The 15407-nt window shown below is 49.4% G+C and overlaps 7 protein-coding genes across 7 annotated transcripts, besides 9 other annotated features; 4 read left to right on the top strand and 3 right to left on the bottom strand.

Moving 5' to 3' along the window:
* Positions 1-398: 398 nt before the first annotated feature.
* On the top strand, positions 399-2509 carry EKO05_0007616 (uncharacterized protein; the record flags this gene model as incomplete). Its single annotated transcript, XM_038940956.1, has 2 exons — positions 399-431; positions 563-2509. The coding sequence occupies 2 exons, from the start codon at positions 399-401 to the stop codon at positions 2507-2509; spliced, it is 1980 nt and encodes a 659-aa protein (XP_038797240.1).
* A 708-nt stretch (positions 2510-3217) lies between these two features.
* Positions 3218-3298: a mobile genetic element.
* Positions 3297-3756: a dispersed repeat.
* Positions 3733-5799: a mobile genetic element.
* Positions 5356-5383: a tandem repeat.
* Positions 5800-6045: 246 nt separating the features above from the next.
* Positions 6046-7201, bottom strand: EKO05_0007615 (uncharacterized protein; the record flags this gene model as incomplete). Its single annotated transcript, XM_038941012.1, has 2 exons — positions 6046-7070; positions 7126-7201. 2 exons carry the CDS (start codon positions 7199-7201, stop codon positions 6046-6048), a joined length of 1101 nt encoding a protein of 366 aa, XP_038797241.1.
* Positions 7202-7697: 496 nt separating this feature from the next.
* On the top strand, positions 7698-8232 carry EKO05_0007614 (uncharacterized protein; the record flags this gene model as incomplete). The annotated part of the gene is made up of 3 exons (XM_059637091.1): positions 7698-7913; positions 7963-8112; positions 8167-8232. The coding sequence occupies 3 exons, from the start codon at positions 7698-7700 to the stop codon at positions 8230-8232; spliced, it is 432 nt and encodes a 143-aa protein (XP_059493074.1).
* A 909-nt stretch (positions 8233-9141) lies between these two features.
* EKO05_0007613 (uncharacterized protein) lies at positions 9142-9489 on the top strand (the record flags this gene model as incomplete). Its single annotated transcript, XM_059637090.1, has 1 exon — positions 9142-9489. One exon carries the CDS (start codon positions 9142-9144, stop codon positions 9487-9489), a length of 348 nt encoding a protein of 115 aa, XP_059493073.1.
* A 420-nt stretch (positions 9490-9909) lies between these two features.
* Positions 9910-11246, top strand: EKO05_0007612 (uncharacterized protein; the record flags this gene model as incomplete). The annotated part of the gene is made up of 3 exons (XM_038940974.2): positions 9910-9941; positions 9989-10182; positions 10234-11246. 3 exons carry the CDS (start codon positions 9910-9912, stop codon positions 11244-11246), a joined length of 1239 nt encoding a protein of 412 aa, XP_038797242.2.
* A 537-nt stretch (positions 11247-11783) lies between these two features.
* Positions 11784-12515, bottom strand: EKO05_0007611 (uncharacterized protein; the record flags this gene model as incomplete). Its single annotated transcript, XM_059637089.1, has 1 exon — positions 11784-12515. The coding sequence occupies one exon, from the start codon at positions 12513-12515 to the stop codon at positions 11784-11786; it is 732 nt and encodes a 243-aa protein (XP_059493072.1).
* Positions 12337-12397: a tandem repeat.
* Positions 12416-12469: a tandem repeat.
* A 105-nt stretch (positions 12516-12620) lies between the features above and the next one.
* EKO05_0007610 (AdoMet-dependent rRNA methyltransferase spb1) lies at positions 12621-15175 on the bottom strand (the record flags this gene model as incomplete). Its single annotated transcript, XM_038940955.1, has 2 exons — positions 12621-14933; positions 14984-15175. 2 exons carry the CDS (start codon positions 15173-15175, stop codon positions 12621-12623), a joined length of 2505 nt encoding a protein of 834 aa, XP_038797243.1.
* Positions 12975-13004: a tandem repeat.
* Positions 15176-15208: a tandem repeat.
* A 1-nt stretch (position 15209) lies between these two features.
* Positions 15210-15252: a tandem repeat.
* Positions 15253-15407: the final 155 nt, after the last annotated feature.

The raw sequence follows: 15407 nt of genomic DNA, 5'->3' as shown, positions 1-15407 counted from the left end.
CCACTTGCTGCGCCTCCTCAATCTCACCCTGGGTTCCACCAGACATTATGGCCACCCATGCTCAACCATTTTCCTTTATCAAGGTGAAGGTCTGTTTGCGGTGAAACAGATTTGCTATAGCATCACTTCAGCATACACTTCCTAATCGCAAAAGTTTCGCATCGCCAAACTGCCTTACTCCGCCTTTGCACGTTACGCAGCCACCAGGCTGACTAATCATCAGTCCACCGATCTCAGGGTTGCTGGATGTGTCTCTGACTGCATCTTCCAACACCTCTTGATTGCTACCCGTACCGAAACAAGAGTTACGGCGTTTCCTGTGCCCAAACATCGTCTACCTGGCGCACCCTTGCCTGGAATATTTTCTTGTCGCCGCGTTCTCATTCGACCCCTTGACAATGACAGAGCGACTGAGAAAAAGTGATTCAGAGGTGAGAAATGCATGTGAACATCAGTAGGGCTTGCACGAGTGGAAAGCAGGATATAAGAGGCGGTATCCTCGCAAGAGTCATTCCGTGCTACGCCTTGAAGACTCGATATCGCTGACATGCTGTACTTGCAGTTGCTTGCCAATGATATTAGGCTGATTTCCATTCAGCCATCCGAGGACCCCGGAGCTCAGGTGATATGTTCCCTGAACCATTTCGACATTGGCGATGGGTTCCTCAGACCTGAATACGCAGGTCGGTCCCGAATACAACACCGAAAGGACCCAGACGAGTGGGTATTTATCAATCATCCTCAAAAAGCCACAGCAGTCTCAGAGATGCCTGACTTCCGCTACATCTGGGGCGACTACGTGGCCCTGAGTTACACGTGGGGCGATCCCGCCATCACTCGCAACATCGTAGTAAATGGCCACACGATGCCAGTGACGGAGAATCTCGAAGCCGCGCTTAGGACACTCCGCTCAAAACCATACATCAAGGCTGGTTGGAAGATATGGATCGATGCGCTATGTATCCATCAAAAAGATATCGTCGAGCGCGCCACGCAGGTCAAACGTATGCGTGATATCTACGGCAGATCTATGACCCCAATTGTGTGGCTAGGTGCTTCATCACCAGACAGTGAACAGGCCATAGACCTTATCGAGAAACTGGCCGGCGACAATCAACTTCTCGATCCTAGCTATCTCAGCGCGCTATTGCAGCAAAATTCCAAAATTTTCGGTGAGGGTGTCTGGCGAGCATTGCATGACTTTATGTTACGCAGGTTCTGGTCCCGCGCGTGGATCTTGCAAGAGATCTCACTTGGAAAAGCAGATATGCCTGTACTATGTGGTGAGCACACATTGAGGTGGCAGGATATCCACAGCGTCTCCAAGACTCTCAACAAGTCCGATGAGATTATCAGAAAATACATGCGCGACGAAGTATTAGATGTCGGTCGGGAGCTCGACACCAAAGTCTGGGAAACGTTTGGCGTAGTTGAGGTCATTGAAGTTATGAAAGGAGAGATGAGGACAGAGGACAGCATCAACCTATTCCGCATCATGTATCTAAGCCGACTCGTCGATGTTACTGATCCGCGAGACAAAGTCTATGGGCTACTTGCGCTCATGGACCAAGAGCTCACGCGGCAAATCAAACCAGACTACGGGGCTACGATCGAACGTGTCTACACGGATTTTGCCAAACTCAGCATTCAGATCACCAAATCACTCGACATCTGTAGGCATGTGGGTGTGCCTGGACCCACGGCACTCCCTTCATGGGTTCCGGACTGGATGTCTCCTCGCAGATTGGGCTCGCTAGGCGATATACCGCATAGAGCCAGCGGTAATGCTACGGCCCAAGTAAGATACCCATTTCCGGACATCCTGTCTTGCCGCGGGTTTGTCTTTGATACATTTGACGGCATGGGATGTGTCTGGAAAGACGAACACGGCAATGGATGGACCAAGAGTACTGTAATACAGACTACCGGCACCTCAAATGCCTACGGAGATCGCGCAGCCATGTGCGAAGCACTCTGGAAGAGTTTGGTTGCGAATCGAAACTACCTTGTCGAGACTTTGACAGACGACTATGGCGCGCTACTCGCTGTACCCGCTTTGCACGCCGCGCAAGGACAGTTGCCCAACGAGGACCTTGAGATGATAGCGACGAGTCATCTACTGCAATACTGTATGGGCTTTTACGCTGGTAATGCCGACTTTCTTATTGCTGGCAGACTGTTGTCGCATTACTTCAACGATAATCCTGACTTTACTGTTATGGACCCCTCAGTACTTCGTGATGCGCTGGTAGCCAGAGACCGCATCAACCTTTCTCGCCGCTTGTTCACAACCAGCAAGGGTTTCGTGGGCATGACTAATCAGGATACCAAAGCTACGGACAAGATCTGTGTCCTGTTTGGGTGCAGTACACCGGTCGTTCTCAGGGAAGTGCAAGATGCGAGATACGTGCTTGTCGGGGAGTGCTACGTGCATGGACTCATGGAAGGAGAGGGGCTGGAGATGGTGGAGGAGGGGCGGGTAGAGGTCGGGGTGTTCGAGATTCTGTAGATCCGAGTCGTTTGGCAGGTATTAGGTCTGCATCAGCGAGCTTGACTAGTTTGCTGTATGCAGTATTAAAAAGGGAGGAAATGGAAGAATGATATCTCTGACGGGACAGGGGGAGAGCTTCTGTGACAAGTTCGAAAGAGCTCTTACTCAGTCGTGTATAGCCTGCGTTGTACGTCTCCATTAGGAAGCGAAACGTGAGCTCGCTAATCGGCCGCAGTCTATCTCGTCAACAGGTCCGCTCGTAGACAGTCGACTTCACAGCGATCTTGGTATAAGATGCTTGATTTAACATTTTTAGCGTCTAAGCCTGCGATACTCTTTTGATGCATCAATCATTTAAATCTGTAGCCGATTCAAATCGTCCTTGCGCCAACATGGTAATATCTATGGACCTGTGCTGCTCATATACCACGACTGAGTCTTATCGTCGGTAGAGAACCTAAACCAGTTCGCTGAATTGTCGGCTTTTGATCAGAGAATGCCTAGTCTTACCGGGAAAGACTGATGGAGGGGAGGTGCTGTTCACCAACAAAAGTACAATTCAGAAGGCGTATAGAAGTTTACATTGCCGCAAGTAGGATTGCAAGTGTTGAACATCCAAATCAAGGCTCGACTCGATGAGAGGCTTCCTCATGAAAGAAGTGATGTCAAAAGTTACGGAGATGGCCTGCGAGGGGAATAGTTTGAGATGTGGAGTTGTAGGAGCGCTACCGTGTCCGTGCGCGTGATGCCCAGATTCGCGTGACGCCCCACCAACCGCCTTAACGCTTATACAGAGATAAGGTTATAACGTACTCCACGGTCGAGCGGATCACACGATCGAGCGGATCACTCAAAACCCCACCAAAATTGTCCAAAACTACAACCCTTTATTTCAACAACCACGCAATAAAATCTTCTTAAAATTTCAGAATAGTATTGCATAGTTATTGGTAAGCACATATCTAGATTTCAGCTTTATAGCTATAATAGTTATAGAAATAGCCTGCAAATAGTGCTAAACACCCCTGTAAAACAGTAATCGCTCAATAACGTCTGTGTTATAGATTCTAGCACTCTAAGACTTTTAAATACTCTTATTTATATTAGTGCAGCCCTGTCCTGAAAATTTTAGAAGATTTTATTGCGTGGTTGTTGAGATAAAGGGTTGTGGTTTTAGGCAATTTTGGTGGGGTTTTGAGTGATCCGCTCGATCGTGTGATCCGCTCGACTGTGGAGTACGTTATAGCCACCTATAATAGCTATTATTATAAGATTTTATAGTAGAGTAGTAAAGTAATACTTATAATTAATTTAGCCTATCTATATTTACTTAGAAGTGTAATATTATAGCTGCTGCAGGTAGTAATAGTTAGGGCAGCTAGAGGTAGCAATAGGGGACTACGTCTACTAACATTATCCCTAAAAGCATGTTTTTAATGCTTTTTTAGCTAGGTTGCTTATAAAGCTTTCTTTTTACTCTTTTAAGGCAATTATATAGCTTTTACAGCATTAAGCTCTTATAATTAATACTACTTTTTAGCCTTCTGTTTAGCCTTCTAATTTGCTGTATTAGCCTTCTCCTTCTTATGCCTCTCCTTAGCCGCCTTTCTTACTACACGCCTCTCCTCCTTCTTCTTCTCTTTAACTAGCTTCTTAGCAGCTACTACTTCCTTATTAGTTGCTTTTCTAAGTGCTTCCTCCTTCTCTTCTTACTTTCTTATCCTTTTATAGAAGCGTACTTCTTTAATCTTCCTTAGTAACTAAAAAACAGCACTACTATAGTACTCCTTTTACTGCTATAAATCTAAGGCTTTATTCTTCTTCTTATACTTCTTTTACTTCTTAAAGGTCTTTTTAAGGCTATCTATCTTATATTAGAGGAGTAAGGCCTTAACTAAGATATAGTAGATTGATTGTCTTATCTTTTTAGCGTTGCAACTACTCTTATCTCTAGCAACCCTCTGCAATAATATCTCTATTTTAAGCTAGTCTTTATTACTATAAATAGAAGATAATATAGTATCTAAATCTAAGCTCTCTAAGCTCTCTAGTAGTGTTTTAGCAAAGTAATTAAGGATAATGTTAGGATTAAGTAGATAGATACCTGTTACATTAAAGGACTTAAGTATTAGCTTTTTAGTAAAGCTAGAGATCTACGCCTAATAGAAGAGCTAAAAGAAGTCTACTCTCTTAATATTTGTGTAGTTTTAAGACTTATAGATCTCTGTTATAACAGCTTTTAAGTATGCTGTTAATAGAGGCTTAAACAGCACTATATTAAGTGGCTAGAGCGTCTAGGTTAAGTAAGGAGGTAATATAGCTAGGAGTATCTTATTATTATTATAGTAGTTAATAAAGTCTATTATTACGTAGGATCTATAGCTATCTAGTATTAATAACCTCTACTTCCTCTAAGCTTTCTCCTTAGTATAGCAATTAAACACCTGCTCTAGCTACGCAAGCCTAATCTTATTGTTTAACTATCCTAAGGGAGATAAGGTAACTATTACTTAGTGTACCCCTAGCTTAATTTTAGCTACCTAGTCTAATTTAATGTTACTCTTCTTAGACGTGTAGATAAGCCTAGGTAGCAACACTAATCTATTAGCATACACACACGCTATAAGCATCTGCTAATCCTAGTTACTATCTTAAATAGACGCTTTAACCTCTCCCTTTATCTATATACGTTTGCTAAACACGTGTTTTATTCTAGTAGTCTGTCTAATTATAAAGCCCTTCTTATCTATATTATATGTGTAGTAAGGCTTAATTAAGTATTTAGTAATCTTAAGCTATAGCAGGTTAAAATAGAGCTTGTATTTATTGTAGGAATTAGCGTTATAACGCTAGCAATCTATCCTAGTTAAGTAATATAAGATAAGATAGATAGAGTACTTATTAATAAAACGCGTAACCTAGCTTTTAGAGACTAGTTTTTAGGCTAGTAGTAACGCAAAATTCTGTATTATCTCTTGTGTAGGAGGTAAGTAACAGCTAGTAAGTAATTCTATATACTTTACTAGCTCTATCTCTTATTATAGGTTAAGTTGTTATTATTTAATAATCTTAGTTGTGTGTGATGCCTAAAGGCCTTAGTGTCTCTAAGCTAACGTTAATCTATTAATACTAAACCTGGCTGCAACTTTGTTATACAAAAAATCCTCTCCTAGTTTTAAGGATTTAATTGCTTCTATTGCTAATTAAATTAGATCTATATTGGTTGTGTTGTGACGCGTTAAAGATTGGTGTATTTGGTGTTGGTGGGGCGTCACGCGAATCCGGGCATCACGCGCACGGACACGGTAGTGCGGGCGTTCCGTGATATGAGCGTTGACCTCCGAACGGTCAGATGTGGAACCGAGCACCAGGGAAACAGGGCTTAGTCGCAGCTCTTATTCTAGTGTCATGATAGACTGATGGCCTTTGAAGTTCAGCGTTAGTGTTATCCATGATGGGGGAATTGATGTCCTTTCTTTGGTTTCAAAGCTAGGTTACCTCGCAGGCAACAAATCGAGTCAGCTTGCGCCAGCCAATACACAACTGTAATTCTCTCAGTCGTAATACTTCGCACTCTTGCCCCCAATAATGACCTCTTCCTTTTGCTCACTTCTCACCCGCCCCTTTGCGACACCCTTCTTCACCCGAGCTTTGACCCACTCGCCTGCAGTGATACCAACGACGCTCTCATCGGACGTCTTGGTGTACCCTAACTTCTCCAGCACGTTACTTTTGATTGGCGTCAACTCAACATCGTCCTCTGGTCTAACAAAGTACAGAACCCCCAGCCGGTCAATATTAGCCTGGTCCGGCGGCGGAGCGATCACACGATGGATGCTGCTCTTCAAGAAGCCGTTGGTCAGGAACTCAAGCGAATCAGCTAGGTTCACGGTTATGCTACCAGGATATGGCTTCACGTGCTTCCACTGGCCTTCTGGTGTCCGGACTTGCAGCGCGGCGACTGGCTGGCGGAAAAGAAGTGTCAACGATCCAAAGTCTGTGTGGCCTTTCACCCATACATTTTCGAGCGCAGCATTTTGTTCCGGCGTGCGATGGTGGTATTTCATGTATCTCAAGTGGCAATCGCTCCTCTCACTGTATCGGTGCTTTCCGAGAAAGTAGTCCTCTGGCAGCTCCAGTATGATGGCGAGTAGCACCAATGATTTGCCAGCCACGTTATCAGAAATGTGTCTGGCGAATTGCTCGATCTCATCTCGATGTGTATTGGCAATCTCTGGTTGTGGTCGCTCAAGAGCTGGGATGAACTTGGGTATGTTGTAAATCTCAGTGTTATCTTGAATTCCGGGTCGGATCTCTCTTAGTCCGAGAGGTTTGTAACCATTGTAACCTCCGTTCTCCAGATCAGCTCGGTATTTGAGCTTTTCTTCCGTGGGCAGTTCGAAAAGCTCCTTGCCAATAGCAAATTGACGGTCGACAGCCTCTTGGCTGAGACCAAAGTTGGTGATGTAGAAGAAGCCAATCTTGTCGATAGCTTCGTACAATTGCTTTGCAAGTTTCTCCTTACCACCAGGTGTATCAAACACAGACAGATCGAGGGTAGCAAGATCTGCCCAATCCACTGCTTGACCGTCAGTTTAGAAAATGGTCGTACATATGTCCTACACACAACTCACGTTCGTACTGTGTCTCAGATACTTGCTCATATGTCGGAAGAGCAGATGTTGGTCTTAGAGCCTGTGTAGTAGCCATCGTGTAGGGTTGATACAACCTTTCAACGTAGTCGAGTTGTCTTGAGAGACACTGTATAATGTGCAAGCATGACTATATAGTTAAGACCGTACGGGAGGAAACCGGAAATAAGCTGGTTATCGGAGAGAGTGCAGAAGCCACAACAACGGTGTCTGCGGGGCACCCGATATTGGCGATTCTTGGCCTCGATCATGGAATACTGTCGACCAAAATAGGCGAAGATCATCACTAAAGATACTCTCCGTTGATGCTTCATCGTCAAAGTGGGAACGAATATCGTGCTTTCCACTAGACAACAAATTTCGTTCCGGTAGCGGGTGCAGTTGCTATCCAGCACCTTGGTTCGCCCAGGAAGCTTGCCCGATCCACACAGCTTATCTGTGGCGTAGGATCCTTACAAGCTATAGTTCTCTGCTCAGTAGGTAGTCTAATGTTTGAGATTGCTATATAGCTTCTTCCGGCTGTATGCAAACATTGACATCCTACACCACTCAAAATGACCGACAAAACCGGAGGCCTTGCAGCAGTTTCTGCTTCAGTGCAGGAGCCACAGAATGGCTTTCACTACGCGCGACGTGGATCAGCTGTCGACGAGGTTGTCCTTGCAAGCAATGCAATTGATGGCTTTGAAGACGAAATAATGCATGCACGAACTCTGTTGACGGCCGAAGAAGAGAAGAAGTTGATGCGAAGGGTGGACTGGCGTCTCATGGTGAGTATCCTTCCTCCCATACACTACTCACTGGCTTATTTGAATGAAGACCCTCTGCTCGATTATGTTCCTTCTGAAGAATATCGACGCCGACAATGTGTCGAATGCTCGCATCATGAACAAAGGTACCCCGGGCAATATCATGACACAGCTCGGCATGACATCGAACGAGTACAATCTCGTCTCAACCATCTACTATGTAAGTTGCAGAATAGCCTGCTGTTGCTCCAAGCTCACGGTTGGCGCTCTCAAGATCCCATACATCGTTGCGGAAGCCCCGTCCAACCTATTAATTAAGCGCATGTTACCTTCGAGGTAGCAGAGCCGCATCATGATCACATGGGGTATCTCGACAGCATGTCACGCTGCGGCGACTAGCAAGGGCGGGCTGTATACTGCACGTTTCTTCCTCGGATTGGTGAGTAGATCAACCTCGTTTCGCTAATCTTAACGCTGAGACAATGTTGTAAATGGAAGCCGGGATGTTTCCTGGTGCGATTCTCCAAATGTGCTATTGGTATAGACCAGACGAGATGTCGGTGCGCTTGCTTTACTTCTGTGGGTTCAAATCATGCAGTCTGAGCGTGCATGACTGACCTCTCAAGACATCCTTGGCAACCTCTCGGGAGTGTTTAATGGCGTTCTTGCTTTCGCTTTCTCTCACGTTGACGGCGTACATGGAATCTCCGGGTGGCAATGGCTGTTCATCTTCGAGGGAGTCATCACGATTGTTTTTGGCTTTGTAGTCTGGTTTCTGCTACCAGACTTTCCATCGCAGGCAAAATGGCTGACAGAAAAAGAAAAAGCGTTCATCCAAGCCCGCTTACCTGGCAACGCTCCACAAGCATCCGAAGCGAACTTTCGTTGGCGAGAGATTGTCAACGCGCTAAAAGACGTCCGACTTTGGCTCTTCACGCTCATCTGAGTGCTGTACACCGTCGGCACTAGCGGTGTCCGTTTCTACCAACCGACCGTCATCGCCAATCTCGGATACACAGACATTGCTTCCGCTCAACTCCTGAATCTTCCCATCAGTATCTTCAGTATCATTGTCATAGGCGTTACTGGCGCCTTTGCAGACAATGGCCGTTTGCCACGTCCGGTCTATCCGCTGTCTTTCCTAGGCATAATATTGATATGCTATGGCGTGCTATACGCCTATCCAAGCAACGGCGGGGTGCTCGCAGCGACACTGATAGGTAACAGCGTTACAAGCGCGTGGTTTCCCATGATGTGGCCGTGGCGAGTCCAGACGACCAGAGGAGCTACCGGGTCGAGCTTTTCGATCGGATTCGTCAACAGTTATGGTCAAATCGGAGGTGCAATTGGCCCTCATATTTTCAACAGCCGGTTCGCGCCGCACTACCGCGTCAGTTTCGGCATTGTTATGGGCTTTGTATCAGCTTGTATGCTGACGTCGTTATTTACCTGGCATCTTACAAGGCACACGGAGCAGGATACGCGCAAATTGAAGATTGCGCGGGTAGAGGCACATAAAAGAGGAGAAGCTGTGTTAGACGATGTCGTTGATAACGACTTGAAGAAGACGCCGAAGGGCGATGCAAGTTCAGCGTGAGCGAGCAATCAATCAGATGTGTTGAGGGTGGCCGATCGGAATCAGTTGTGGGAAATCCCCGGCTGCAGGGTTAGCGTGTCCGGCATCTAGAATAAACAACACACCATCTCCTGCCCCACATTCACTCTCTCGAAACCCAAACATACAATATAGTCGCTCCTGCACAACATCCATTAAGGCTGACACAAGTCTGTTCCAAGCTGATCACCCGGTCCACACCCATGGACGGCTACGTCGAAATCCCAACAGCTGATACGCGTCCATTTCAGGCGCTGGTTCTTGTATCGTAGATCCAAAGCACCAACTGAGGGCCAGTTCCAGCAACCTATTGACGTCAAACAATCCACATGGGCGTACCCAGGCGCCTACTTTGATGTACTGTTCACGAGCACACTCGGTCCTTTTGAATTGGACGGTGTCATGCCTCATCCTTCTGAGAGTTCTGGAGCGATGTAGGTAGGGAAGCCCCAGACCACAAGTACTCAGCTGACCCAGTTAGCATTCCAACTAAGAAGAAAAATAGATCCACGGCTTCAAGGACGTCGTGGATGATTAGAAACACTAATCTCCTGCTGCGATCAATCCTAGCTACCTCGCTCGAGCCCGATGATGTAGCCGTTTCATCAAAACCCGGGTTTGAGACTCTATGCAGCTACAACTGGCTGAACGATGGTAGTGCAATCATCGTCCCAGGTGTGTTGTTTCCAGAACTCAGAGCTTAGACACAGCTGATAAATTGGACAGGTGGTCCACCCCAATGGAACCCCCAACCTTTGCCAATCACTCTACCTCAAGACACAGGACGTCAATTCGTAGATCTGAACGCTTTTCGTATCCCGAGATACCCATTTGAGCCTGCGTTCCGAGCATTGTCAGCCATGAATACAGGTGCTCAGCTGGATGATGTTGATATTATCTTGAATCGCAACAGCCTGCGCAAATTGCTTGACTTTGCAGCAGGTAGACGACAGGACCCTTTCCGAGTGGACCTGAATATGGTCAAAAACACGCTTTTCATCAGCCGCAAGGAAAAGACTGCCCAAAGGATGATCCACGGCGCTGCCAATTCCGGATATGGTCATAGTTTTGAAACAGCTTTTACTAAACCCCAGACCGGATTGAACCAGTCGAGTAGCCATCACAGAGTCATACGATACAAGCTCGGTGGCCTCGATTGCGTTGTTCGGTTCGAAGTCGATGCGTACTACGAAGAAAAGCACACGCAAGGTCCCTCCACCGCTGCGGGGGTACTTATCGACGACATCGTCACGTCACTGACGAGTCTGTCTTTCGGTCAGACACAAGCAAGTGAAGCGCCTGAAGGATCTACCCGGGTCATAATGAAGGGCCCCCCTGTGCGATCAGAGAAGCTGGCTGAGCTAAAGGCTCACAAAGTTGCAAGGACTAGTCAAGCCATGCCGCAGCTCTGGTTCGGTCGAACACACTACTTGATCACCGGGAAACATACTGAAGGTACCGTCCACTCAATCAGCTGTAACAATATTGAGGAGAAATTTGAAGATTGGGAGACGACCAATCAACAGACCCTGCGTAAGCTAGTCAGCTTGCTCAAAGAGCTGAAAGGCATCGCGAGCACGACCAAAGATCGGACCGCGATAGTGTTGTGCAAAGAAAAAGGTGCGCCTTTGACAGTCTTCAGCACCAAACAAACCATCACTGTTTTGCCGACGGATATCACAAGGAGACATTGGAAGCCCAGAGTAAAGAGCAGAAGGCGACCACCCCCACAGTCCTAACGTTTTTGAGTGATCTTTTTTTACATCAAAGTGCATCGCTACTATTTTGTGGTTCGTCCTCAGCTCTGAAGATCCTTTTCGATCGACAAAACCATCGGAGCGAACATGACATCAGCCCTAGATGCGATCAGTACAGAGGTTGCGCTTGGTTGGAAATAACTCGAGAGCAGAACGAGCAGTCTAGAACCCATGTATACTTAAAACAATGAAGACTCCATAATCGCACATTGATAGTTGGCAACTGACTTGGTCACCCAGGAAGTGAAGTTCGAAGAATTTGCGCTGGATTCCTAGAGACACAAAGTCCGCTAAACACCTCAGCTAACTCGACCAAACACGATAGCGTCAGCTGTTGCAAGCCGAACGGACCAAAAACCACGACAAAAAAACCGTGCAACATTCCCTCCCACCTCAAGGTCTCCGAGATAGGCATACGAAGTGTTGACCCACACCTGCAAACTAGCACACTTACACCACGCTAACCCCATCCAGCAACTCGCATGGCCAAGCCATACATCCTCACCATCAGTCTCACCATCATCCGCGCTCCAACCCTCGAGCAACAAACCCCTGTGTGCAGATGCCTAAACGCAGCCAAAAAACAACAACTCCAGATTCACCCATGTAGGCCGCACTGCAATCTCCCCGAGCGGAAGTATTCAAGTAGAGGTACGATGCGACTAAGACGGAGACGTGCGTATATATGTATGAGAAAGGAATCAAGAGCGCGCAAATCATCCAACCCTTCCGATCCAGCAGAGAAGGCCATTCCATTAAACCGCGTCGAGTCAAGACCCCGAAGCACATAACCCCCTTCCTCCCCCTTAGCCAGCTACCTACACACCGCGACGCACGACACCCAGAGCAGCACCACAGCAGCACTTTCTTCCCCCCTGCCCGTTCGTTCGTTCTTGGCTTCCACCACGGCCGTGGCGCGTCTTGTTCCCGCACGGCGCAGCTCGAGAGGAACACGAGAGGGGGAATTGGAGGAATGGTTCCGCTGGCTTTCTCGGCTGCTCTTGGTCCCAAGTTGACAGCTTCGCCTTCTGCTGCTTCGTTGAATGCTTCGTTGAATGCTTCGAGAGCTTCGACGAGTACGAATGCACCGACTGCGACTGCGAGTTCGATGGCGAGCTCGAGTACGAATTCGAAGACCTCTCTATGAGGTGGGGATGGGTGGTTGAGGTGTGGGAGAGAGGAGGATGGATGGGATGGATGGGATGAGTTAGTTTCGCTGCCATGGCAACAAGGTTGTAGACGAATTCTCATGTTAGGGGTTGCATGAGAGAAGATACTGGAGAAAGGTAGACCATTGCACGTTTGCCTACGTATCTGATGATATCAAACGCCTAGAATGCACTACAACAAAAAAACTCACTTCCTCTTCTTGGCCGCCCGCTTCTCACCCCTGACGTCCTTTTTCATCCTCGCGTCCACCATCTTGTACTTACCCTTTGTGCCCTTGGGTCGGCCCTTGATGCCGTTGTTGCCTCCGCGCGCAACAACAACGCTGACCTTGCCCTTGGGCTTCTTCTTTGACGCGCGGCTCATGAGGCGCGCAATGCTCTGCGCCTTCTCCTTCTCCGTCATGCCCTCCTCGTCGGCCAGCATGGCCGACTTCTTCTTCAGCTTCTCGAGGCGCTGTGCGGCCTTGAACTTCTTCCTGGCTTGCGCTTCACGCACCTTCTTGATGGGTCGCGCGTTCAGGGCGCGCATCTTCTCCTTGATGGCGGCGGCGGCGGCGGCGGTGGTGGGGCGCTGGAGCTTGGAGTGTCTGTTCTCGTCGTCGAGGAACCAGTCTGGCAGGCCGTCGACATCGCGCAGGGAGTAGCGGTTGAACGAGTCGTCGAGAAGGTCGTGTTTTGTCTTCTTGCCTGTGGCCATTTGATGCGCGAGCGTCATGGCTTCGGCGGTGATGATGTCGATGTCGGGCTTGCCGTTCTTCATGGGCATGTCGTCGTGCTCCCACTGAGACTCGTCGCGGGCGACTTCTTCGATCTTGTCCTCGTCGTCGTCCGACCACTCCTCCGGAGCGGGTTCGGCGAACGTGGCTTTCTTGGTTGTCTTGGAGGGCTCCTCTGAGACATCCTCCACATCCTCCATCTTGGCATCCTCCTCACCCTCGACATCAATGCCGCTGTCCTCGTCTTCCTCCAGATCCTCCAGACCGTCGATGCCCTTGAAGATGTCCTGGTCGAAGAAGCGTGCAGCTCGTCTTGTCAGGCCGCTGCCAGCCACATCCTCTGGCTCGAGGGTTGTGATTAGCTTCTTGGGCCCATCCTCTTCCTCGTCGTCGCTCGAATCGCTGTCCGCGTCCTGCACAAGCTCGTCGTCGTCGCTCTCGTCCTTTTCGCCGTCTGAGAAGCCATTCCATTCGCCGTCCTCGTTATCGCCTCGGGCTCGCTTGGCGCGGTATTTGGCGTCGCGGGCCGACTTCTGTTCGACATATTCGTCGTACTGCGAGTCAAGGTAACGCTCAAGGTTATCGCCTTCCTCGTCGTCTGTGACGTCTTCCTCGCTGACGTCGTCCCTCTCTTTCTCAACGATCTGTGCCATCTTGCCGCGCGCGATCTTTGCGAGTGCACCGTCCTTGTCGACGGCCTTGAGGGCGAACATGGAGTCTTCACCCGTGGGCCCAGCTTGCTCCAAACCGATATCGAAGGGTGTCGCCATGTTCATCTGCATGCGCACGATCTCCTTCTGCTTGCGCTCGTTTTCGATGCGACGCTGCTTCCTCTTCTGCTTGGAGTCCTTGTCCTTGAGCCTCTCGAGCTCCTCCTGTAGCTTCATCTCCTCGTCCATGTCCTCGATCTTGGCGACTTCTTCACCTTCCTTTGCTTCCTCAGCCTCCTTGGCGGCCGCGGCCTCCTTCTGCTTCTGTGAGAAACCGAAGATGTCACGGACCTTCAGTCGCCAGCGCAGAAGACGCTTGAAGTCAGCTCGACCGAGAACCTTCAGGTCAGCGCAGCAGTCGCGGATCTCCTTTGTGGTTTCTTTGAGCTTGTCGATGGTGGCGATGGCGATGTCTCCGTTGCCCTTTTGCTCGAAGCTGAGCTTATTCAAGCTGCCCAGCATGGCGATGGGGTCAGGTGTTTCGATGAACTCTGACACTGTGGCCTCGTGGAACTGCGTCCAGTCGCCCTCCTCGTAGCCACCACGCTTGCGCTTCTTCTTCTCTGGGTTGAAGACCTTGGCCTCGTTGTTGGGCGTGGGATCGGCCAGCTCAGCGAAGACGTAGCGGGCGTCGAGGAACTTGGGGTCGAGGTTCTTGGGGGCCTTGTAGCCACGGCAGACGACGAAGATCTCGGCGGACACGTTACGACTGGAGGGCGGCTTGGTGGCCTCGACCTTCATGAACAGCTGCTGGAAGCACCAGAGCAGGGCGTTGTAGTCCTTTGACCGGAAGACCTTGGTGACAAAGGTGCCGCCCTCGGCCAGGAACTCGGTGGCCAGCTTCATGGACTGCAGGACCAGCTCGGCCTGGGAGAAGGCGTCCTGGACCCAGGCGGTACCGACGTTGGGGGCCCCGTCGTGGATGACGGCGTCGGCCTTCATGTGCTTCAGGTGCTGGCGCAGGGTTGTGCGACACTTGTCGGTGGTGATGTCGCTCTGGAAGGTGATGCATCGTGGGATGGGCTTGATGGGGGCGAGGTCGACACCGACGATGAGGGAGCCGGCGGGCATGACCTGGGGCGGTGTTAGCTGTCTTGGATGCAGTGGTGGTGTTGCACGCGCACCTCCGAGGCGACCTGACACCATGACCCGGGCGCGGCGCACAGATCGATCAAGACCTTGCTCTTCTCGAGGAAGTTGTATTTTTTGTTCAGCTGGATCAGCTTGAAGGCAGCACGGGCGCGGTAGCCCTTTTCCTTGGCGAGCTTGTACCATTTGTCGAGACGACCCTTGCCGTGCTTCTTCTGGATCGCCATGGCGGTGAGGCGGTGAGGCGGTGAGGCGTTGAGAGTCGAGGGTCGAGGGTGGAGGGTCGAGGGTCGAGGCGTCGAGGCGCTCGCGTGAAGGTTCGAAGCCGGCGGCCACGATAAATTTTGGACCCACCCGCGCTCACATTCTCACATGGCGCCTGGGCGGTGGCAGAATCTCGAGACGGCGTGCGCCACAGGCCAGACAGGCCCAGCCACAGCTCCGCGGTCGCGCCTGCCC

The sequence above is a fragment of the Ascochyta rabiei genome, chromosome 13 (assembly GCF_004011695.2).
Source record: "Ascochyta rabiei chromosome 13, complete sequence".
Lineage (NCBI taxonomy): Eukaryota > Fungi > Ascomycota > Dothideomycetes > Pleosporales > Didymellaceae > Ascochyta > Ascochyta rabiei.
The sequence above is the reverse complement of the archived record's forward strand: the minus strand, read 5'-3'. Positions and strand labels throughout refer to the sequence as shown.